The sequence below is a fragment of the Trichosurus vulpecula genome, chromosome 3 (genome assembly GCF_011100635.1).
Source record: "Trichosurus vulpecula isolate mTriVul1 chromosome 3, mTriVul1.pri, whole genome shotgun sequence".
NCBI lineage: Eukaryota > Metazoa > Chordata > Mammalia > Diprotodontia > Phalangeridae > Trichosurus > Trichosurus vulpecula.
Genome location: NC_050575.1, coordinates 397,119,161 through 397,143,753, shown reverse-complemented (window position 1 = coordinate 397,143,753; position 24,593 = coordinate 397,119,161). Strand labels below are relative to the sequence as shown.

Genomic DNA, 24,593 nt, shown 5'->3' with positions numbered 1-24,593 from the left:
ATCATCCAGGCCAACTTTCCATTTTAGAAATGAAGAAACTGAGGCTCAGAGTCATTTATTGAAAATCATTCAGATGCCTTCACTGAAATTCAAATACAAGTCTTAAGTGCTCTTTGGGTTTCAAAAGTATTTTGAAAGGTTTTTCAAAGTATTTTGAGGAAATTTAAACCAGGGAGATAGATATGTGCCCCTTCTAGGCCCAGAGGTTTTAAAATATGTGGGAGGAACAGACAAATGAAGAAAAAGAGGCTTAAGGATTCATAGATTTTGAGCTGTAAGGGACTCAGGTGGTGTTACAGCTGGCTTATGTCAAGATCCAAAACTAGAACACAAATCTATCAAGCAATAAGCATTTTTAATATAATATTTAATTTTCTCCCAATTGCATGTTTTGGGTTTTGTAGTTAATATCACTTTTTATTTTTCTCCCAATTACATGTTAAAACAATTTCTAACTTTTTTTTTAAGTTGTGAGTTCCAAATTCTATCCCTTCTACTCCTGGGGATGCAGCATGCCTGGAGTTGAAGACAGTACCTGACTTCAAAGACCTGAGTTACAATCCAGCCACAGATACTCCTAGCTGTGTGACCCTGGGTAAGTCACTTAGCCCCTGAATTTGTTTCCTCATCAGTAAAATGGGGGTAATCATGGCAAAGTTGCTGTGAGGATCAAATAAGATAACATAAAGTGTTTTGCCAATCTCAAACTGCAATTATTACTCTGGGCTAAACAGTAGAGAGCCAAAAATAAAAAAATAAAGCGGTCTATGCCTTCAAGAAGCTTACATCTTATGAAGGAGGCAACATGTATATATAGAGATATATACTGAATACAATGAGCAGCTAGGTGGCAGTGAATAGAGCACTGGGCCTAAGTTCAAATCCAGCCTTAGTCACTAGCTTTTCAACCCTGGACAAATCATTTTACCCTGTTTGCCTCAGTTTCCTCATCTGAATAATGAGCTGGAGAAGGAAATGGCAAACCATTCCAGTATCTCTGCCAAGAAAACCATAAATGGAGTCACAAAGAGTCAGACAAGACTGAACAACAACAAACTGAATGCGTACAAAATTGATGCAGGGTCATTTTGGAAGGAAGGGCACCGGTAACTTGAGTTCGACTAGGATAGTTTTCATGTAGCAGGTAGCATGACTCCTGCCTAAGTCAGGGGCCTTTCAGACCTACCTCACTTGATTTTATAATGTAGTCTTTGATGGAAAAGCAGAAAAACATCCCAAAGCAGGAGGAAAAAACACCTTAGACCAACGTGACTTTCCATCTCAAACTGCCTAACCTGGAAAGGTGAAAGAGGAAGGCAGGGGGCTGATGGGAGGAAAGAGGGACCATAAAGAAAATACTAAGCATCCCCACCAGGAGGAGCTGTGAGGGCAGAATTTTAGCAGGAGGGGCGTTTTATCAAAGACCTTTCTGCATCAGCAGAAACAAGAGGAAGGTGGGTGGGTTGAAAATCCCTGATGGATTTTCAAAACTCATTTCTCCACCACCCCGTAACCCTTGCTACAAGGCCATACCTCACGATCTGCCTTAATACTACCCACCTCCAGAGACCCGATTGATCTTCAGCCATTCTTAGTCTCTTTCTGGGGAGCAGTCTTCCGTTCCATAGTAACTTGTATTTACTTTGTGGATGCATGTATACATTGTATTTACACGTGTATGTATACACTGTATTTAAACTGTATCTACACTGTATCTATATATATACACTGTACATATGCGTGCTAATATAAAGAATAAAAACATGCAGCATAAATACAAAGTTAATGAATACAGGTGTGTATATTTATACTCATAAGTATATATATAATACAACATAGAGTTAATATATATGTACATAGATTGCGTGCATATACCTCTATGCATGTCTATACACACACATATGCACATGATTTAGTCAATTTTGAGCATATACTGCATGCTTTTACACGTCTTTGTCTCACTGCCAAGTAGGAATTATTTCACATTCTTTGTACTCGCATCAGCTCCCAACAGTGCCCATAGAGTGGATGGATTATTGATATTGGTTGAAATTGATCAAGGAGTGCGCCCTCCTCCTTCTTCCGTTACTTCGGGAAGATACCTGGAGGTCCCCTTTGGGATGAGACCTGAGCTCTTTTTTTTTTTTTTTTTGATCCTTGCCCTAGAGGATAAAAAGGGGTATGTATGTATGTATTATACACGAATCATTTGGAGGAAACCCTAGCCAGCGTCTCGGTGTCCTCGTCCCCTTGCGGCCCAGATCGGGGAGGTGAAGATACCCGTAACCTCCCCCTCACTCCGCCTCCTCCTTCGCCAGGTGGAGTGAGGGTGGGACGGACAGCGCCGGAGTTGCGGCTTGGGGGAGGTCGGAGGTCAGGGCCCGGCGGCGGCGGCGGCGGCGGCGCGGCGGCGAAAGGGTTAAGCGTGGTGGGCGGGGCAGAACGGGGCGGGGCCGGGAGGAGGAGGAGGGGAGGAGGCGGGCTTCCAGGGCCGCGCCTGCGCTCTGCCGCCCTCTATTGTCTCCACAGCAGTGAGGAGCAGCAGGAGAGCGAGAGGAGCCCAGACCGAGAGAGAGCCGGAGCCGGAGCCGCCGGCAGAGCCGGGAGCGCCACCCGCAGCCGCCGCCGCCCTGACAAAGAACGAGCCGCCTCCCCTCCCCCCGCCCCGCCCGGAGCCAGAGCCGGAGCCGGAGCCGAGGGGGCGCTCCCGCCCCGGCCTCCAGCCCGTCCGTCCCGGGCTCCGTCCATGGCCGCGGCGCCCTCGCGGCGGCGACGGCGGCAGCAGCAGCAGCGGCGGCAGCAGCAGCAGCAGCGGCGGCAGCAGCAGCAGCAGCAGCAGCGGCGGCGGCCCTGAGGAGGAGCCGGAGCTGCCGGGCCCCGCTTCTCGCCGCCGCCCCCGGTCTTCCGGAGCTCGGGGCGGGCGGGCGCGGGGCTGGACTGCGCCTCGCCTCGGGGCCCGGGCGACATGCGCTCGCCTCGCCTCTGATCCTTAGTTTCTGATCCCCACCTCCTCCCGGGGCACCCTCAGCCCCCCGCCCCAGCTTGGCCCCGGCCTCCCTTTAAGCGCCCAGGACCCGCTCCGGCCGCGGGCAGGTGGGGGAGGGGCCGCGCTCGCTTTCTCGGGGGAGCGAGCCCCCCCTGCAGCCTGTGGCTCGGCCGGGGATGGGGGGCAAGCAGAGCACGGCGGGCCGCTCCCGAGGCCCCTTCCCGGGCGTCTCCACGGATGACAGCGCCGTGCCCCCGCCGGGGGGGGCCCCCCACTTCGGGCACTACCGGGCGGGCGGCGGGGCCATGGGGCTGCGTAGCCGCTCCGTCAGCTCAGTGGCCGGCATGGGCATGGACCCCACCACGGCCGGAGGGGTGCCCTTCGGCCTCTACAGTGCGGCGGCTGCCCGGGGGACCGGCGATGCCGAGAGGGCGCCGGGCGGCGGAGGCTCCGGGGCCGACTCCACGTATGCCCACGGCAATGGTTACCAGGAGACAGGTGGTAGTCACCATAGAGACGGGATGCTGTACCTGGGCTCCCGAGCATCGCTGGCAGATGCGCTCCCTCTGCACATCGCACCCAGGTGGTTCAGCTCTCACAGCGGTGAGTTACCCCAGGGCCCGGAGGCCTCTCTTCATGGCGATGGGGTGTGTGTGTCTGTGTGTGTCAGTGTGTATCGGTGTACACAGGAGCCTGGCCCATCCGCTCACCTGCATGAAACTGGCAGCTTCAAGGGAGCTCCATGCTTGGTGGACAGATCTTCATAGGACAGGACTTGGAACTACCTAATTCCCAGTCTGCTTCTCTGTTTAGAAGCTAATGTAAATAGGAGGTAGACCCTGGACAAAAGGATTTTTGGTTTGGATAAAGTGCAGGTATAAAAAAGGCCCTGGGAGTTGAGCTATGTATAGAACCTGTTCACTTGTTGGATAGGCCTTCAACCCCAATTTCTTCCTATTGGTGTTAAAAATCTTTAGAGGAAAGAGGTCTTCCCTTGTTTCCAGTAGGTCACCTTTAGTGCCTCCTTTCTGTCACTGCAGCATTGGTTGGGCCTGTCTGCTATAGTCAGAAAGATAAACCCAGTTTGGTCTAGTAACAATCTCCTACAATAGCTGTGTGTGTGTGTGTGTGTGTGTGTGTGTGTGTGTGTGTTGGGCAGGTGCATTTGAAATGGGGGCGTTCTGTCCAGGAGGCCATCCATTTTGACACCCTGCTGAAAGCCTTGGGCTCAGTTCAGTTTCCTTTAGTATTTACTTAAAATGGAGATGAACTGCCCCTTAGCATAGACAGGTATAAGCTGTACTTCAGGCCAATAGGTCTTCCAACCAGATTCTTTTAGAACAGGGGTTCTTAAGCTTGGGGTTCACAGACCCCTGAGGGATAGATTGGGGGGCACTGTCTGTGAACTTCAATGGGAAAAATGCATCTTTATTTCATTATAATTGGTTTCCTTTCTAATCCTATGTATTTTATATATTTAAAAACCTTATTCTGTGAAGGGATCCATAGGCTTCACTGAACTGCCAAAAGGGTCCATGCCATTAAAAAAAAAAAAAACCCTTCCTGGAGGCTCCAGGGGGTCTCTGCTTTGTTTACTCATGCTGCAGAAGGTTTGCTTGAGTCTTTTTCCCTGTCCATAGATGAGTGCTGGCTATGATTATTAGGAATCTGAATTCTTTTATGTTTGGGAAAAACTATTATATTGTCCATATATGCACATAGTGGAATGGAGAGGGGGAATAAAAAAGGTGAGGCTTTGAAAAGAGACTGTATAAACTAATTTTGCTAACATGATGAAAGGTCAGTAAAAACCAGAAGTGGGGTTTCCCAGGCTGCCAGCTGGCAGACTAACAAAGTCCTAGCTGGACTACTGGACTATAGGGAAAGAACAGGTCAGCCTCCTTACTCAGGATGAAGCAGAAGGAGGACTTCTTGGAGTGGCAGTGGGGACCACCACTTGCTGGAGTATAGCTAATAAGCTTCACTTGAATTGAACTCCAGTGAGGAGTTGAGTTAAATTTGTAGATTATCTTGGACTATTTATCCCTCTTTCATGGAATTTTTCTCCCCTGATTTTCTACCGTGGCTATTATGAAATGAGGTTGACCTTTTTTTCTGGGAATAGTATGTATTTCCTTTTACTGTTCTTCCCCTCTAGAGTTTAAAAAGGAAACCTAGGAATTCCAGTTAATCATATGGGGAAGTAGTGACTGAAGTTGGAAAACAATTGAAATTATTTGCTGAACTCTGCTAATAGTTTCTTGTCCCCAAATGTATTTCTAGGTCTAGTTGGAGAGAATGTGATCTGCCTGGTACCCTTGAGTGAGATGCTTAAAACAAGAATCAGTGATATGTACCCTGACTAGATTAGGCATCTTGAAGTGATAGACTTCTATAAAACAGCCCCCAAACCAACAATTCTACCTAAGTATCTGTGATCTGTATATACGATCTAATGTTTTAATCTTATTGAGAGGTTTAAAACATTTTGGAGGGGATCTTTCTCTAGGGCCAGATGGATTCTCTTCCCCAACCCTTCCTAACCTCCCAAAGAGTCCCTTTTTCACTAAAAAGAAACACGTGTGTACATCCAGATAGACTTGTCTATCCTTCCTTGTTATACTTCAGCTCCCCTGTGCTACTACTAAGTTCCCTGCTGGAGATGAGAGCCAACAGTTGGATGCCAAACTAGCAGACTCTTGGTGAAACCTTAGAGATTGAGAAAAGCTTTGACAATTGGAAGGTGTGACTTTTTCATTTAGTTATGATGAGAACCCTGGGAGAATAATAGGGAGAGTCATTGGACCATGGGGATAATAGTGCAGAATCACAGCATATCAGTCCTTTGTAGACTGATTCTTTTGTTAAATTAATTTTTCCAATAAAGTTCTTTTGAAATGAACTCGAACCTTCATTTTTCTTTTTTAGGTATTGTGTTTATTTATTTATTTACTTCCTTAGATATTAGGTTTCACTTCCTGGCATGTAGGAACCAGGATTTAGAGTGATATACCTCTCTTGCAAGTAGAGACGTGCCTGTACCCTCTGGAATGAGGCCTGAGCTTTCTTTTTAACCCTTGCCCTAGAAAGGTGTAAAGGGTATGTATACCTTTGGAATTCATTGAGGACTAGAGGATGCTGCCACCACTTAGTTACTGAAGAACGAGCCAAACAATTTGAAATGCACATGAACACACATTTGCCAGTGTGGATTCATTGAAATAGGCTCAGTTGTGGTAAGCTCTTTGAGGGGTACAATAAAGTAGTATAATAAGTAAAGTGTCCTTTTTTCCTTAGGAACTTTCATGGCAGAGCTGCCTCTTAATCAGTAGGCTCTGCTTTCATAAGAGTCAGAACTAGAAAGGACCTTTCTAGACCATGATTTCCTGAAGGGTTGGTTCTGAGCCTAGGTACTCAGAAGGAGCTACTCACTAATATCCCTTGAGTTGTAGATGCTGTCTTAACTATTGATCTTTTCTTCCTGACTAATACTTGATGCTGTTGAAACAGCTGCTTGGACCATTCAGCTGGAGGCCTTGATTCGTGCACCAGCCCTGTTTTTCTAAGAAAACCACAAGGATGTAGATAGGAGGAAAAGGCAGAACTCACCTGGGTCCCAACATGTTGGCTGCATTTTCAGCGTGCCTTTGTAGAATGACTGGTCAATGAATGTTGCTATTCAAACATCGTTGTCATATCTCCTGCGCACACGTACATACCGGGAAAATCCAAGCTATCCTCTGCTGTCGCCAAGCCTTGAGTCACCCACTTTAAGATGATGACAAATCACCTTCAACTGTTAGAAAACTAGCCTGTGGATTTTATTTTCAAATTTATTTGATCAGAGAGAGCCCCCTAATTTACACTAATTGAGAATCAGAGGTTTCACGTTTGCCTCACCAGAGGTGAAGAGATAACAAACATTCAGATAAGTTTTTGATAATAATAATAGCTAGTCTTTATGTAGTGCTTTAAAGTTTGCAAAGTACTTTACAAATATTGTCTCACTTGATCCTCACAATAACCCTGCAAGGCAGGGGCTGTTTTTATCTCCATTTTACAGTTGAGGAAACTGAGGCAGACATTAAGTGACTCGCTCAGGGTCACACGGCTAATAAATATCTAAGGTGGGATATAGATTCAGGTTTTCCTTATTCCAAGCCCAGTGCTCTATCCATCATGTCATCTACCTGCCCCTGGGTCTCAAAAGAGAAGAAATGAACCCCTTAACCAGAAAAATTTTCATAAACTCCTTAGGGGGATTGGGACAGGAACTAGACTTGCAATTTAATTATCATGGAATATTTACCTAGTGAAGAAACTCTACCAATGCAGGTCTGCAACTTCTCTGTACCTTAGAGTCTTTAGAAAATTGCCTAGAACACTGGGAGTAAGTAAGTTGCCTAGCCAGGGTCATACCAGCAGGCTGTATCCAAGGCAGGACTTGAACCCAGGGCTTCTGGGTTCCAAGGACAGTGTTCCACTCTGCTATGCTGCTTCTACAATTTATGGTTCATCAGAGGATGAAAAGTACAGGAAGAAGGTGTCACAGTGGCAGATTTGATCCTAATTTTAAAATTGCTGTTCCTCGCAGATGAAGAGTTAATTTCCTGAAGTAGAAGCAGTGAGACTCTCCCCATTAGAGTCAGAAAAGCATTGCAGGAAATAAGGATTTATGTTAGCCAGACTATTAATGTGTTTGTTTTTGTGGACTGTATATATTTTCAGATTAAACAAAAACTAGTGAGAAATATGGCATGACTAATATTCTGGGCCAGGCCACTGTTTTAACTGAAGAGTTGTATAATTATAATTTACTTAGGAAAAAGGAATTAGAGTATTAGAAGAGAGGGAAGAAATAATCTATAATTCTGTCATGCCTACTGTGTGTCAGGTTGCTTTATCCTCAAAATAACTCTGCAGGGTAGGTGCTGTTGTTGTCCCCATTATACATATAAGGAAACTGGGACAGACAGAAGTTAAGTGACTTGATCAGGGTCATACAGATAGGAAGTGTTTGAGGTTAAATTCAGATCTTCCTGATCCCAGATCCACTGTGCCATGCAGCTGCCTTCTGCTTATTATTTAAGGAAATTATATTGGAAATTGAAATTTTAGTGAATTCAATTCTGAAACTGCATCTGAGTTGGAATGTTTCTGTATTGGAAGTAACTCTCCTCTCCCCGAGTCCTTTAATCTGGTTGCTGGTGGTGACCCTTCATGAAGTCTTTCTCCTGGTACAAGACATTATGGGCAGAGGGGAAAAGCTCTGGATTTAGATAGGAGGGATCTGGGTTTGAATCCCACCTTTGTGTGATCATGAGGAAGTCCTCAGCATTCAGTAAGCCTCAGCATTCTCATCTGTTTTATGAAATGAGGATAATAGCAACTGAAGCCTTGGATGTAAAAGCCTGGATTATTCCTGCCAACACTTTGGATTTTATTGATGGGTTATTGGCCTTGTATTCTTGGTGCCTTGAAGAAAGACTATAAAATGAGTAAGGCACAGTCCTCAGGTACCTCAGTAGAAGCAGAGTTTTTGAGTTCCTCCTGTAAAACTTTGCCATTGACTTGGCTGGAGGCTGCCTCAGTTGTAAGGAGTTCTCTGGAGGACCTGGAATGGGGGAAGGAAGGAGTAGCTTTCTGAGGGGTGAAGGTCATGAGAAGCTGTGCGCAATAGTGGAAGCTGGCCTTCACTTGGTGTCAGAAGAGCTGGGCTTGGGACCTGCTTTTTCTGCCTTGAAGCTCTGGGATCTCTGGAGAATGGATATGCTTGCATTCCCTACCTCTCAGGGTGGTTGTGAAGAAATGGTGGGACACTTTAAAAGTACCATATAAAGCTCAGCTGTTGTCAGTAACAGAGATAGGTCCAGTATTGCCAGAGTAGCCATTTCAGGGCAAAAAAATAGATTCCCCATCCTCACACAAGCAGCCTCTCCTACATAGGAGGCTTATTCTTGGATCCCAAAATCCAGATTCCTGGCCATGAGCAGGACTTGGGATCTTGTCTGGATGAAATGATCAGGGGGAGATGGAGTTTCAGGTAGGAATGAATGACCCAAATACTAACTCAGAATTATATGAGTTAAAATGTTCCCTCTGAAGCACATATTTCTCCCTATTTCTGAATTAAACAAGAAACTGAGTGAGGTCAGTTCGTTTTTAGGCTGACAGGCCTCGAGACCTCATCAGAGTCAGATTGTTGACTGTGGCCTCAAACTACATAAGATCAGGATCCATTGAATATCCATAAATAGATCTTCAGTGAGATGGAGACCTGATAGCTTGCCCCTGATGTTAGCCCAGCTGGTCAGGCAGTGGTAGACAGGACTTCAGTGGGCCAGGCTGAGGAGTTTCCAGGGTTGTACTAATAGGTTAGGAGAAAATCTGGAAGTTCTTGCAACTTAGTGGTTTTTCTAACTCTGGAAGAGGAAACACTGGATACTTTTGTAGGTTCATTTTGTGGCATTATTTTTAGAAGTCTTATTAAATGTTCAGAAATATATTACCCATGTGGGGTCCAACCTAATACTTGTTACCAAAGAGTGTTGTTTGTTTTGAATTGGTTTTATTTTGAAAGGAAGGAAACAGACTAGTTTTCTCATAAAGCCAGGCCTAGACCGATATGTACTCTGGGAATTGATGTCACTGAACAGAAGGTAACAATGGAAATATCCCCTTTATTTCTGTACTTATCTCCCTCCTGATCTGTCTTATGAGTCACAGCAGCCTTTTTGGCTGCCAGGGCTGCAGAAGGGCTTGCCATGTTATATCCTGCCTCATGTATCCTCAGTTATGTAGCTAGACAAGCCTAGATCTCAGATAGCTCTTGACTTTGAGGCAGAATACATATCTTTTTTTTTTTTTCAAATTTGAACTAGCAATTGAAATAAGTTGTTTTGTGTGGGTTTTTTTTGGAGGCCTCTCAAAAGAACATGTCTATAGGGAAGGTGGTTATCTCAATGTTGTTCCTTCCCACCAACCCCCAAAAGTCAGTCTGAGCACTGTGATTTGTTGCTAACCAAAGTGATTTCTTTACAGATTACCTCTGACTTGGGCAAACTTCGAAGTCATTTGTCCACCTCCTCACTTCACCATTTTGAGGAGCTTGGTTAGAAAACACTTAGTGCCAGTTGGTAGAACATTCCACCTTTTGCCTTCATCTGTCCTCTAAGGGTTTGTGGTTGACATGCATTTTCTCTGTTTGTGCCTTTGAGTCTTCTCTGAAAGTTGTAGTTAGGTTTTAAGTGACTCAGGTCCCCATGGTTTGAGTATCATTTAAATGGTCTTTCTAGAGGTTATTTGTATTTGTTCTCATGCTATTGACCCTAACCCTTTCTTAATGAAAATTGCCCCAGGGCAGGTGGTTTAATGGCAGATCAGGAATACTAGAGTTGCCATATGACAATAAATAGTATCAGTTACTACTTCAGCAGGCATCTTGGGCACCACCTGCCAGCTGCATGGAGGATCCCTCTTCTTCCTGACAAGATAACCCAGAAGCCCACTGCACTCTGACCCTTCTTGATGGGGGACCATCTCTCTATCACTTTCTAAGGCCCTGGGAGGCATTTTGATGCACCTTGCTACTCTACTAGAAGCTAAGTACCACCTGGCCTTTCCATCTGCCATGATCTGAACCTTTATGTATAGTCTTCTCCAGTTGGAGTGTGAGTTTGAAGGTAGAGACTGTCTAACTTTCTGTTTTGTATCCTCAGCTCTCAGCATAGTGCTGGCACATGTAAGCGTGGCTGGTATGCTCTTCTGTTCCTTTAGTAGCACTACTTAAAGCTCTTCTTAACTATACTTCATAGATTTCTTATGGTGTTCTCTCTGTTCAATAAGTACTTCTGAAGTCCCAAAGAGATGAGACTAGAAACCAAGTTCTGTGTCTTCAGCCAGCCCCAAATTGTATCTGTCATTATGACCAACTGCCTCTCTGGTTCTTGGGTGACCTTCGCCATTTGTTTCCATATCAAATAACCTGTGTCTCCTTGGGTATGTGCAAAACCTCCTAAGCATTTCTTTAGGACAAGATAGAAAATCTATATATTCACTCCAGCAATCAAGCATATATTTAGAGACCCTGAATCACAGAATCAGAAAGGACTTCCAAGGCCATTTAGTCCAACTCACACCTCAACGATGATAATCCCCTAAAACAGACCCAAAGAGATCTAGCCTTGGGGACCTTAGTGAGGGAGAACCCGTGACTTGCTGGAGCAATCCCTGCCATTTTTGAATAACTCATTGTTGGGAAATTTTCCCTTACATTAAGCTTCAGTTTCCTTTTTGAAACTTCTCCCTTTTGCTTGCTATTCTGTTCTTTGAGACCAACCAGAGCAAGCATTCCATGTGACAGCCCTTCCAACACTTAAACAGCTGTCATGTGCCTCCTGAGTCTTCTGTTTTCTGACCTAATCATCATCAATTTCTTCAGCCTCTCCTTGTGTCATGAGTCCAAGGACCTTCCCCGCCCATGCTGTTTGCCCTCTTTTGGGTGCCTCCAACTCCAGCCTCCTAAGATGTGGTACTGAGTGCAGGCACCCAAGGACAGCTTGACCAGGGCAGACAACAGGAAGGCTCTACCTCTTTCATCCCGATTCTGCACCTTCTTAAGGTAACCTAGGAGGCACTGAGCTTTAGGGCTGCCAAAGTACACTATTGACTTGAGTGGAGCTTATAACCACTGAACTTCTTCAGATGAAATTCTCTCTAGCTACACCTCCCCCAGCTTGTATTTTTGGGGTTGATTTTTAGAACCCACAAATAAATCTTTAGGTATAACACTGGTTCCACAGCCACTCAGTCAGAAACATGTATTAAGTTCCTATTATGTGCCAAGGGCTGTGCTAAATGCCTGGGATATAAATACCAAAAAAAAAAAAAAAAGGCAACCCACACCTCCTGCCCCCAGAGCTTACATTCTAATGGGGAAGGACAACACACAGAAAGAAACTGAAAAGGTACGGGGCAGGGGCAGTGGGGAAGATGCTATCATTGGGGGAGTGAAGGTGGCATGATGGAGAAGTCAAGAGGAGTGGATCAGGGTGGAAGATGAAGAGGTAGCTGGCCTGGGGAACCTTCCTTAAGTGGAGGTTTTGTGGAAGAGCTTTTTACTCTTCCCTCCAATCAGAGGCCCCAGTGGCATAAGCTCCTGTTGAGGTGTGAGTACCAAGACTATTATGATCTTGCCCAATCACCAGGGTCCTGGTGACATAATGACATATCCAAAAGGGTACACCTGGGTGGGAAATGAAGAAGCTGGAATTGTGAAATTGCCATGTAACATAACTGGATTTGTCAGCTGGCCACGGGTCCAGATTCCAGCTCTGTCACCGCTGAGTCACCCTGCAAAACCAAGGGGTCTACTTCACCCATAGGAAAATAGAATCACTACATTTAGAACTGGAAGGGATTGTAAAAGTCATATAGACCGACTTCGTTTTACAGAGGACCACACTGAGGCCCAGTGAAGTTGTGTGACTTGGCCCAGGGGGTCACATGCATGTGGTATGGCTTATTGTTAATAAGTTGTCTGTATCATAAATTAATTAGCACATTAACTTCATGCTTTACCTTCTGGAGATTTGGGTTTAGTGGGAAGGGCTTTGAGGTTGACTGAAACTTGGCAAAGTAAAACAGCTCTAAGTAGTTGTTAGCTATCTTTTCTCTAGCCTTCCTCTGACTTAAAGTTGCAGTGTTAAGCCCTGGTAGCTGCACATATGAAAGGGAAACCCCAAAAGCATGAGGATGGGTAAGGAGAAGAATAATGTGGCCTTCTGCTTCAGATGGCAAAGTGAGAGGTCATGGAGACTCCCAGCTCTTTGTCCTATGGAAACCCTAGGAAATAGACTAATGGTAAAGAAAACCAAAAGAATTAGAAATAATCACTACCACCCAGTCTAGAGCAGTCCAGGGGCTTCCGCAGGCAAGCCAGCTCTTAGCACAGATCTAATACAGGTAAACATCTGGAGGCAGAGAAAGAAATCATGCTGGGCTCTACAGTGTGAACTCCTATGAATGGACCTGGAGCCAGGCAGCCTACACTCTGAGCAAGCCATCTGAAGCTCCAATAATTAGGGGCTTGAAACCAGATCCAAACCCTGCTTTTTCAGAATAGAACAGAAGCAGGTACGTACAGAATTAATCGCCATAGATCTCTGAGCAGGAAGATAGAACCTGGATGTAAACTTGGAGCACGGGAGCCAATGAAGGAGACAGGGCCAATTCAGTGCCTCAGTACCAGTACCAAGGAAACTGCAGGAGAATAGTGCAATCTCCAGCAATCCTAGAACCTTACAGGTGACAGCAAAAGACAGAACCAGCTTCTGATTAGGGATTGTGCAAGATGTAGAAGAGCCTACCCAAAGCCAATGCTTGCAATGAACCATAAAGAGACTGAGGCAGAGATTGAGGCCCAACACCAGCCACCATTTTGAGATTGGCAATTGTAGCTTTTATTCAGACTACAGAGGGAACAGGACTAAAATGAGGCCTACCCAAAACATCCAGCAGGATCAGAAGGAACTCTCCTAAACATAAAAATACAGTCCAATAACTGAGTCTGAAAGTAAGAGTAAATGGGTGAAAACACAAAATACAAAAGGTAAACCCAGAAGAGAGTAACCCCACAACAGTTGTAAGCATGTAGAAAGGAAGAAGAAACAGATGGAACTTCTATTTCTTACAATTGAAGTACATGAAAAGTATTCAAGCATGGAGGAAGAAGAGAGCAAGCATTGGTGAATCTCACTCTTTTCTGAAATAGATAAAGAAAGGTTAGCCATATACCAACACCAGCATAGAAATATATCAAACTCAACAGGGAAACAAACAGGGATGGAGGGGTGTGTGTGTGTTTGTGTGTGTGTGTGGTGTTAAGAGGGAGTATAATCATGGGGGGAGGGAGTAGCTATAAACATCCGCTATGCCCAAGGGGAGGTTAAAGAGAAAAGCAAAGAACTAGAATTTAAGGAAGTGAGCACTATCAATTGGGAAGTAGCTATACAAACTGTGGTATATGAATAGAATGTTGTTATGCCAGCTAGAAGAAATGACAGATGATTTCAGAGATTCTTAGGTAGTATGAGCCGATGCAGAGTGAAGTGAGCAAAACTAAGAGAACCTTTTATACAAGGAAAACAACATTGTAAAGAAAACAACTTCAAAAGACTTAAGAATGTAAAAAAAAAAAAGATGGCTATTGAAACATTTTTTTAATGTACAGAAGGGAACAGAAAGAAACACAGATAAGCAGAACAGTTTTGAAAGTGTAAAATTCATACTTAAAAAAAAGCATACTGGGGCAGCTAGGTGGCGCAGTCAGTAGAGCACCGGCCCTGGAGTCAGGAGGACCTGGGTTCAAATCCGGCCTCAGACACTTGACACATGTATGAGATGGAGAATTCAGTTTTGTATACGGTCCTCCTTTTGTGTGTGTGTTCTGTGTATATGAAAATGCTCTTTTTTAGTTTTAGGTTTAGAATAAAAAATAGAATTAAAAAATACCCCAGAAGATAGAAAACCTTACCCAAGTGGTGGTCTCCCTTAAAAAATAGGAAGAACCAAAGAGTGAACCCATGAGACAAGAAATATTAGAGCAAAGTCACAAGATTGAAAGTATCAACTATCAAAAACAAGTGACTGAGAAAACAGGAGAGATAATTTAAGCATAATCAGACTCCTTGAAAATTATGACCAAAGGAAAAACTGGACACCACATTTCAAGAGATCCCCAAAGAAAACTGCAGCTCTATTAGGACCAGATGGCAAGATGAAGAAAGAAGCCATCAGTTAACTCTTGAAAGGAAAAATGTGCTCTGATAGTCTCGTCTTTATGCCAGCAGAAAGAATACAGGACTGACTTCAGAAAGTCATGCCATTTTTAAATGCTCTAGCTTGCTCTTTTCCATTTTTGTGAAAGGATTGTATGATAGCCATCCTCATTTCAACCTGTGGAAGATATCACAAAAGTTTTTTAATACACTTGTCATGATGTATAAAAGTGCCATTAAAAAGCTATCTGGCATAGTACTCAAAAATCCATTGCTTTGTGGTTCCTGTTTCCCTGAATTGTAGGCAAAGGGATTGAGACCCTTAAGTGGGTGATCTGCTTTCAATTTGAATGGAGTCAAGCCTCTTCTTCCTGTCTTATGTTCTATAATATTTCGAAAAAGGGCAGCTTTTGCTGTATAAAGTCTTCTGTTCGAATGTGCACTCAGAATTAAAACATTTTTATTTTCCTTTCACACTTGCCTGGATAAAGGATGTTGAAACTAATAATTCTGTGGATACTCTGAAGAGATTTTTAATAATGGAAAAAATCTTGACTGCTTACCAGAATTTGGGATTTTGTCCTAAGTTACAAGTAATGGGCCTATAAGTAGCTTATATTTGGGAACAGGGTTTTTGCAGCACTGTGTACAGGGACAAGGAAGGAAATCTGATTTTCCGGTGTTGTAATCTGAGTCTCCCACATATTCTAACAGCATACTTTTCTTAGTGCCTGTGGTAACTAACTGCTTTAGAGCCTCTGATCGGTTGAGATGCTGAGAAGTCAGAACTGGTTGTATTTTCTTTTAGCTCCCTTTACAAGGGGTGTTTGCTATTAATGCTTCTGGTACTTTCAATTTTTAAAACTTCAAAGTAGTCTTTTTTTTTCTCTTTATAGCACACTGGAGTGGCACTTACCTGTCCATCTGGGGTTGGAGGGAGGAATAAGGCCAGAATATTTCATCATTATGGCAGGAGTAGTTTTTACAATCAGAATACACCACTTTTTTCATTTTTAATTTGACCTGGCCTTTTGTTCCATGGCCTCACTTTTATGTTCCTTTGCCCTAGAATAATGTTTTAATGAATTAATTGCTTCCCTAAATTCTGTAGTGACACCACAGGTCCCAGTGGTGGTTACCCTTGCTGTTCATCCAGCACAATCCCATTTGCTCTCTTGCTGGTTGAATTCAGGACTTGGTGTCAGCATAGAAAGCCCCAGAGTTCTAGCATGACACAGCATTTGGTTATGCTCCACTGCTCTCTATGTCTCCATCATCAGAGAAGGCTCTTCCCTCCACCCCCAATCTCGCACTCAAATTCCACCCTCAACAACAAAACATTCCCCTGGTGATGTTGCTTCTGGGAGAGGGGGAGGCTGATTTGGCACTTGCCTTGTATAGCAGAAAAATGGATTTTTCTGTAGAGGTATCCAAAAGTTTTCCATAGTTAATTCAACCTTACATCTTATTTCTCTGCCCATTTCCCAAAGTGCTTATAGTTCTCCTACTTCAGAGGTGGGTTCTCCTAACTTAGTTACCCAAGTTCTTAGAAGACTTTATTTGTACTATCTTATTTTGGGGGGGGGGGTGAAAAGAGGAGGGGAAATGGTAGGGTGAAGAACCAAATGCCGTTAATTAATATCCTTGAACTTGTCAGATACTTTTGCCAAACATGTCCATTGTTGTATAGCTACCAAATAGACAAACTTGAAGACAGAAATAATTCTTTTAGCTATAATGTGTGCAGTATATATGAAGTAAATTTTCCTCTAAACTCATTACAGCTTGTTCCTCTCTTAGCATTCATCATATATATCAATTTGTATGTACTTATGTCCCTTACCAGACTGAAAGCTCCATGAGGGTAGGGGACTCTGTCTTAGAAACTATAGCTCAACAGCTTACAAATAAATGTTTATTGCATTGCGTTTATTGCATTGAATGACAGCATTACTAAAAATACCTTTTGTCTAAGAATTTAATGCACTTTTAAGAAAAATGTGATTTATCCTCTTGACTCATCTATGACATAGGCGATAGAAATTTCAGTATACCCATTTTGCAAACAGAGTGCTTGACTAGTACACAGGCAATATGTAGCCAGTGAAACCAAGTAAGAACTTATCTCCTTTCTTCTGTTTTAATAAACTAATCTCAAAGTGTTGGTATTTGAGTGTAATGGATTTTCCGTTTTGCTTGTATGCCTTAAGGGCAGATTGGTTTCTGTGGCATGAAATTCCCAGTATCTTTAGACTAGGGTGGAGGAATATATGTCTTTGGGGTTCATTGATTATGGTTACAGAGGAATGGAGACTGCGGTCTGACTCTGCAAAGGGGGTCTTGATTTCCTCAAAGCTTTGGTAGAAATTACATTTGTAACCCAAGGGATTTTGAAATTACTTTGGAGCTCTCTTGATACATCGAGAATTAGGAAGTGGCCAGAGCTTGGTGGATTAGTTCATGGTAGGGCCTCCAGTTGTAAAGAGAAAGAAAGTCATTTATGGAAGACTTCAGAAAGTCATTAACCTCCCTGCTTAGTTTCTCATCTATAAAATGAGGGGGTTGGACTAAATGAACTCTAAATTTTTTTCTGGTTCAGAAATATTATATAAAACCATCTTGGTCTTCCCATTCTACTGTGAAGCAAAGTACTATGAACAGAGGGAGGCAGGAAGCCCACCATTTTTTTTTGTTCTGATAGTCACAGAGGAGGAGTGTTCCTTCCTAAGGAAACCTTTCAAAATTGCACCCTGTAGGGACTCACAGCTGTGGCAAGGATCTGTTGCCATAGCAACAGTAGCCTTAAGCCTTTCTCCATACCCTGGATGTGCTGAAATGCCATATTAAACTTTTAATGCTTTACATTTTTTTAGGGAGACAGACTTTTCTTCTTCCTCCTGGGATTACTACTATTTTCTTCTGTTCTCTTCTGCATTATTCTGATGGTGAATGGAGGATTTGCTAATGCTTCAGGACATGGGATAATACGGCCCAACTATCTTTGAAAAATACTAGGCCCCTTAAGAGTTAGAAAAGACAAAATCCTGAGAGGGAAAACCCAGTTGTGGGCCGTGCATTTATACTCAGGAGTCAGCCGGAATCAGACTCAGAAAAGTTGGACAAAACCAACCATATTTGGCCCATCTTTGATCTAGTCTAATGGAACAGGAAAAACTGTCCTTAGACTCCTCCCTCCCTGATGTTGGTTAAGTAACCTACAGTGAGTATAGTGGGGTTATGGGAATTTAAGGAAATTATCCTCTTGGGTTTGATTGCTTTGTGTGGCTTTGGCCAAATTGAACATGGAAAGTTGAATCACTATATTTTACATATGTCTATTTCCTGCTCTTGAAAGTAATTTGAAAGGCACCTAGCCAGCCCCTAATACGTGAAGACCTGGGTTCAAGTCCCACCTCAGACACATACTAAGTGTGGAACCTCGACAGCTTTTAAGACCTCGTGGCAGAACAGGCATCAGTCTTCATTCCTCTCCAGGAATTCCCCATACTTATGACATCACAGGTACAGGAATTTCTCTCCCTTTCCCCCTCCAATAAAATTCACGGTCTAATTTGATCTTAAGAACCCTGTGAGGAGGTCACAGGACAGGATTTCCTGTCCTCATTTTGCATGAGGAAACTGAGATCCACAGTGCCCAATAAGCAGCTTGCCAAAGCTCATATAGCAGTTTCCTAAAGAACACAGCTTGGGGAAGAAAAGAAAGGGGATGTCCCCCTTTAACTCTACATGTAGCACTGCAGTAATTAAGAGTGACTAGATTAGACAAAGGCCAAAGAGAAAATGAAGTGTGAAAGCTTGTGTTGGGGTTGGCATCAGCCTCCAAACCTGTTCTTTGGAGAAGTGGCATTTTTGATGCTTATATACAGCATTCAGCTTGCTCCTTGGTCTCTGAGGATGAAAATGCATCATATTAGTTAGATAAGACACATGGAAAAGGGATGGGACTCCTTTAGGGGAAGGATAATAATGATGTGGTAGAAGAATAAGAGTAGCATTTTTTGTAATGTTTAGTGCATTTTGGTGGGCTTTGGACAGCCATAGAATTTGGAGCTGGAAAGGGACCTTGGAGAGCATCCAGTCCAGTTCTCTCATTTGACACATGAGAAAAATCACACAGACACGCACACCCCGCAAGTGGTGCAGTAATTTCCTCGAGGTCACAGAGATAGTAATTTGTGTAGCAGGATTTGGACCAAGATTATAGCATCATAGATTTGGCCGTCTAGTCCAAACCCTGTCCCTTCTAGTTTACAGGTAAGAAAGTGATGCCTGACAAGGTTGTGAGTTACTCAGATCTAGTGATTAACAGAGCCACAATTTGAACCAAGGTCATCTGATTCTAAATCCAGTACACTTTCTCTTGTTCCACGCTGCCTGGTTGGTCCTCTAACATCAAGGCCAGCGTTCTTTCCCCTGCGCCACTCTACCTCCATATTAGTAAAGGGGCTTAGGACTGACTTTCCTTTGAAAATGAATGTTAACTAGGAGAGTGGCTTGTCCACAGGGTTTTTGGGGGTGGTACAGGGCAGGCTTTGAAGAACAGTTATAGAATGGAGGCTCCTAGAGGGCAGGGCCTGTTTGATTTTTGTCTCTGTATCCCTAAAGAGAGATCGCGTGCTTCTCTCTGTAATTTCTGGTGACTTTTTATTTTTTTCCAGTCTTTTTTCCTATCTTTGTTGAGGTGAGATCCTGAGGAAATCATTTATAGAAGATTCTCCTCTGAGTGATTTGTGTGGCTCTAGCTAAATTGAAATTTATCCTTCCACTTCTTTGCTAGACAGATCATTATCTCTTGTTAGGCCAAGGCGCCATAAACTGAATTGATCATTGCCACAAGTTGTTTGAGGCTGCCAGTGGGGAAATGGAATCGTCTGCCCAACTAGGAGAGACCCAGCCCTGGAACAGCTTACCCAAAGAGGGCAAGTAAGTGACAGAGCACCTAGGGGATGGACTAGGTTTTCACCGTCCATTCAGTGTGAAATCCATATAGCTTTAGACCGGTGCCAGAAATGCAACGGGCACTCAGTAAATCTCTGATGAGAGGGAATAAGCGTTAAATAAAACTGCTTGTTCCTGTCTAACTCCTTCCATTTGGAAGGAGGACATAGCTAGCTTGTTCCTGAGCCGGCCGACTCCTCCTAAGCCTCTTTCGGCAAAGGGTCTATTTCTGTCTATGGCTAGTGCAGGAAAGAGTTTTTAAAATGTGCCTTCAGTTTCCAAGTTATTCAACTGAATTTAGAACCTCTGAAAGAAAATGGTTGTGCAGCAAAGACATGTGCACTTGAGGCCAGGTTTCTAAATGGCAGCTATTCATGTCTTTTGGCTCAGAGAAATGCTCTCACTTGCTAAGGGTTCTGCAAAGCAGAAACTACCAAGCAAAGAGCACACTTGTGGAAACATGGGAGAAGCCTGTGCATCTGCTCAGTAGGGTCTGTGCCTTTTTGACCATGGCTCAGGTTATCTGCCACACAGGAATCACATTAGGGAGACCCAAAGTGTAAATAATTGTTGGATTCTGGGTATCAAAACCCATCCCTCTTCACTTATCCTTCCCCTCCCTTCTTCCAGTTACTTGTGAAACAATAACAGTTACCTATAAAATAAAACTTTTTTTTTAGTTTTAAGCCAGTTCTAGCCTTCTCCCAGACCGTAGGCAAGGTAAGTACACTGTATATAGACAATGTGTAGGAAAAACTCAGGCAAGGACAACTCCCAAGTAAGATATGAACCATTAATTTAAAATATCACTGTCGATTGAAATCTCTCTGATATGAGCTACCATAGGTCTGTATATACAAGAAACAAGGTATTGGCCCCATCCCTAGAGATAGGATTTGGAAAGTGAAGTTGCCTCTATGGTATTTTTGCTCAGGAGTTCTTAACCTGGAGTCTGTAGACTTGTGTTTTTAATAACTGTATTTTAATATTATTGGTTTCCTTTGTAATCCTATGTATATTTATTTTATGTATTTAAAAAACATAATATCCGAGAAGGGGTCCATAGCTTCACCAGACTGCCAGAGAAGAGTCCAAGATGCAGAAGGGATTAAGAACTCCAGGTTTCTGCCAAGAAGCTTAAAGCATTATATATTTCCTCTTCCTGCCCATTGCCTTTGGAGGTCAGGAAAGCCTGCTACATCATTTTATTATAGATGGGAGACTGAGGTTCATAGGATAAGGACTTGTTCTCAAATCTCATAGCCCTACATTGGTTTTTAAAACCCCGGAACTTTACTCAGACTTTGGTGTCTCTGATCCATTCTATGTACAAAGAGTCTTTTTGTTGGTCACCGTCTCTTTTGAAAAAATAAATGCTAAAAGAATAACAAATTCTGTAGTATTTAATTTTGTAAAAGTATGAGCCTACATCTCTCATTTGGATTGCCATCAATGGTGAGTTTCAAAAATTAAATTGTGTGAATCACTTCCTCTTCTATTGTCCTTCACAGAGTTCACAAAGCCTTGTCATTCTCAATGAGCTTATAAAATGGCAGAGAAAAAGCATGAATTTTCCTTTCTGTGCCAGAGAAAAGCTGCAACTCTTACACTGCATTTTGCTTCTGGCCAAATCTAGAAGGGTGCTTGTGGTAAAGTTCATGAAGGAAGAGGAGTTACCTAGCTCAGGGGTGGGGAAACTGCAGCCTGGAGGTTACATGTGGCCTTCTAGGTCCTTGGGTGCAGCCTTTTGACTGAGTCCAAACTTCACAGAACAAATCCCCTTGAAATAAATGAAAAGATTTTGTTCTGTAAAACTTGGACTCAGTCAAAAGACTGCATCCAAGGAACTAGAAGGCCACATGAAGCTTCCAGGCTGCAGGTTCCCTACCCCTGACCTAACTGAATATGGCTTTAATTAAAATTATATATATATATGTATATATGTATATATATATATATGTATATGTATATATTCACACATACCCATACATGCATACACACAACACACGAACCCATCAACTTTCATCTCATGATCTTTGAGCACTTTACCGACAATAACAGCTTATAAAGCATTTTAAGGTTTTCAAAGTACTTCACAAATAACTTATCTCATTTGGTGCTCACAATTGTGGGAGGTAGGTGTAATTATTATCCCCATTTTACAGATGAGAAAACCGAGACACACAGAGGTTGTGACTTGCCAAGGGTCACACAACTAGTAAGTGTCTGGGGCCAAATTTAAAGTCAAGCTTTCCTGACTCCAGGACAAGTATTCTATCCACTGTGTCACCTAGCTACCTGCTGACTGATTTAGATCCCCATGATAGGGTTGTTAGGAGTGTTTGAGCAGTGGGGTGGGGGGTTGGAGGGGAGGAAGGTGTTAAGAATAATAATATCCAAATTTCATTGATGAAATAGCAGACTTTGAATGACTTTGGCCAAGTCACAGAAAGTCAGCAGTTGTGAGAGGAAAGAGTAGCTTCCTGGAATGAAGCCAGGCATTGTGGACTGATAAGATTGCTAAGCCCTGGCATTTTGTTGGAATCAGTATGAAGACTAGGAGAGCTTTGGCAAGAGGCTTCCATGTTGTGTGGCCTGGAAGAATCTGCTACCAGCAGCCTCTTCTGTGATGGTGGAAAAGTGGCAGACAGAGGATGGCAAAAATCACAGTTGTGGACCATCTATACATCTTAAATTAACTGTTGGCCTTCTGGGTATGAGGTCTTTAACAGCTACCTAGCTGACGAACTGCTGGAGTAACTAAACTATGTTAATATTGGTAGTCTCTATGAATGAAGCTAGAAGATAGAAGGAATTAAATGGCAGGCTGACTCACAGCCTCTCCTTAGAGACTGACATTGTTAGGTTTCGTCATGTGTCCAGAGGAAACAGGAAGCATCATTCCTAGAGTGTTTGGTCATTTCGATTTGCAGGGCTATGTAATTATAATTTAAAATGCCATGAAGATCACTGAATCTTATGTGCCAGTATCTGTTGCAAAGGATGAAGAAGTAGAGAAATTCCTGTTAGATTAGCTCAGTTATCACCTGCGTAGGTGCCCTCTCCAAAAACAAAGGTCCAGATACAAGGGCCTTGTCTCAAATCTCATCTTCACTCTTTATATTTTCTTGACACCACTCTCTCCTCCTCTTCCTACCTGTCTGACCAAATCTTCCGTATATGTTGTGGGCCCCCCCCACCATTACAATGTGTGAGCTTCTTGAGAGCTGGAACTGTCTTACTGTTCTATTTGTATCCCTCCTGCTTAGAACAGTACTTTTCACACAAAGTGCTTAATAAAGGGGTTTTTTTTGGTTCATTCATTGATTCTGGTTATTCATTTATCCTTTGCTGGATCTTCATTTAGGTCATACACACCTACTAACCATGGGTGTTCTCTAAAGCACTGTTCTGGGACCTCTTTTTGCTCTATACTATGTTACCTGGCTTTCTTATCAGCTTCCAAGGTTTCAGTTATTATCTCCATGCAGATGACTCTCAGATCTACGTATCCATCTCTAGTAGCCTTCCTGAGCTCCAATTACCCAGCAGCTATAGGCATTTCTAACTCAACATGTCCACAAGAATTCTCCTTCCCCTACTCCATCCACCAACAGCACTTCCCTCTTCTAAACTCTTTCTGTTGAGAGACCTCCACCATCCCATCCTTCCAGTCTCCTCAGCTCCTCCCCCTTCATATCCAATCTGCTGATAAATTTTATATCTCTTTTATACTTCCCTTTTCCTCCACAATTCTGGCCTTCATCACTTCTCACCTGGACTATTGTATAGTCATCTTTTAAAAAACTTTTTATTTTTATTCTGAATTCAGCAGACATCAAATAGAGAGTTAATTTCCCCACACATGTGGAAGCATGTTAAAAATTTCCATTTCACTTTTTCTAGAAAGGTTAAAATATTTCTCTAGGGTAAAAACTTGCCAGGCTCTCTCAGGTGTGTTTGATCAAGAAAAAAAAAAAGGCCTTTTTTAAGGAAGTGGATTAAGAGTAGAAAACCAACTTGAACAAAGGATGCCTCCTATCTTCTTTTAAATCTTTGCCTTCTCACCCCCTGAAATGATTGGGCTCTGTCTGTCTCACTTTAGAGTAGAGCCTTCTCCATTCAGAAAGGATTAAGACATTGACTAGAGGAAAGAAGTCTTTTGGATTACTCCTGGAGAACACTTGAATGAAGGAGTTGTCCAGAAAGAAACTGAGTAGTTATTAAAGACTATTGTCCTGTTAGAATGTTAACTCAAAATTATTTTCACATTTTGACATTTTCCATGTTCAAAATAACCTATAAATGTTACCTGCAATCATCTTGAGGTAAAGACATGCATGAGGGTTTTGAGGAGGACCATGCCAGTTGGGATATTTCTCTAAGGTAGAAGTAGCTTGGATTTAGACCAATATTAAATTAGACTTGTGCCTGAAATGCAGAGTATAGTATTAATATTTTTCAGTAGAACAGGAAAAAGGGATTGTAATAAGAGACCATAACTGTGTTATTAAGACTCAGCTCAAATGCCATTTTCTGTAATAGGCCATTCTCAGAATTGCTTACAGTTCTTCCCTCTGAGATGACTTTCCATGTATCCTGTATATATCTGCTATGTACAAAGTTGTTTGCATGTTTTCTCCCTCACTAGAATGTGAGCTCCTTGAGGGCAGACACTATTTTTTTTTGGCCTTTATTTGTACACAATGACTGAGACATTAGAGATATCAACAGAAGCAGATGTTGAGGAAGGGGCAGGGTTGGGGAGGTGGAGAGGATTCCACTCTGAACACATGAAGTTTAAGGTGTCAGTGTGATCTGACCAAATGTAGGACTGGTGAGTTGAGGAGAGGTTGGGGGTGGAAATAGAG

At 43.0% G+C, this 24,593-nt stretch overlaps 1 protein-coding gene across 3 annotated transcripts in view; it reads left to right on the top strand.

The window, feature by feature from the left end:
• The first annotated feature begins 2,488 nt into the window (after positions 1-2,488).
• ZNRF1 (zinc and ring finger 1) overlaps positions 2,489-24,593 on the top strand; it is a 93,276-nt gene continuing 71,171 nt past the window's right edge. For 2 of the 3 annotated variants that reach the window (XM_036752619.1, XM_036752618.1), the window contains exon 1: positions 2,912-3,589. In XM_036752619.1, the coding sequence (XP_036608514.1) occupies positions 3,163-3,589 (427 nt within the window). In that variant the 5' untranslated portion in view covers positions 2,912-3,162. Of the gene's footprint in view, positions 3,590-24,593 lie in introns of all 3 variants that reach the window. The other variant, XM_036752617.1, reaches the window with a different exon arrangement.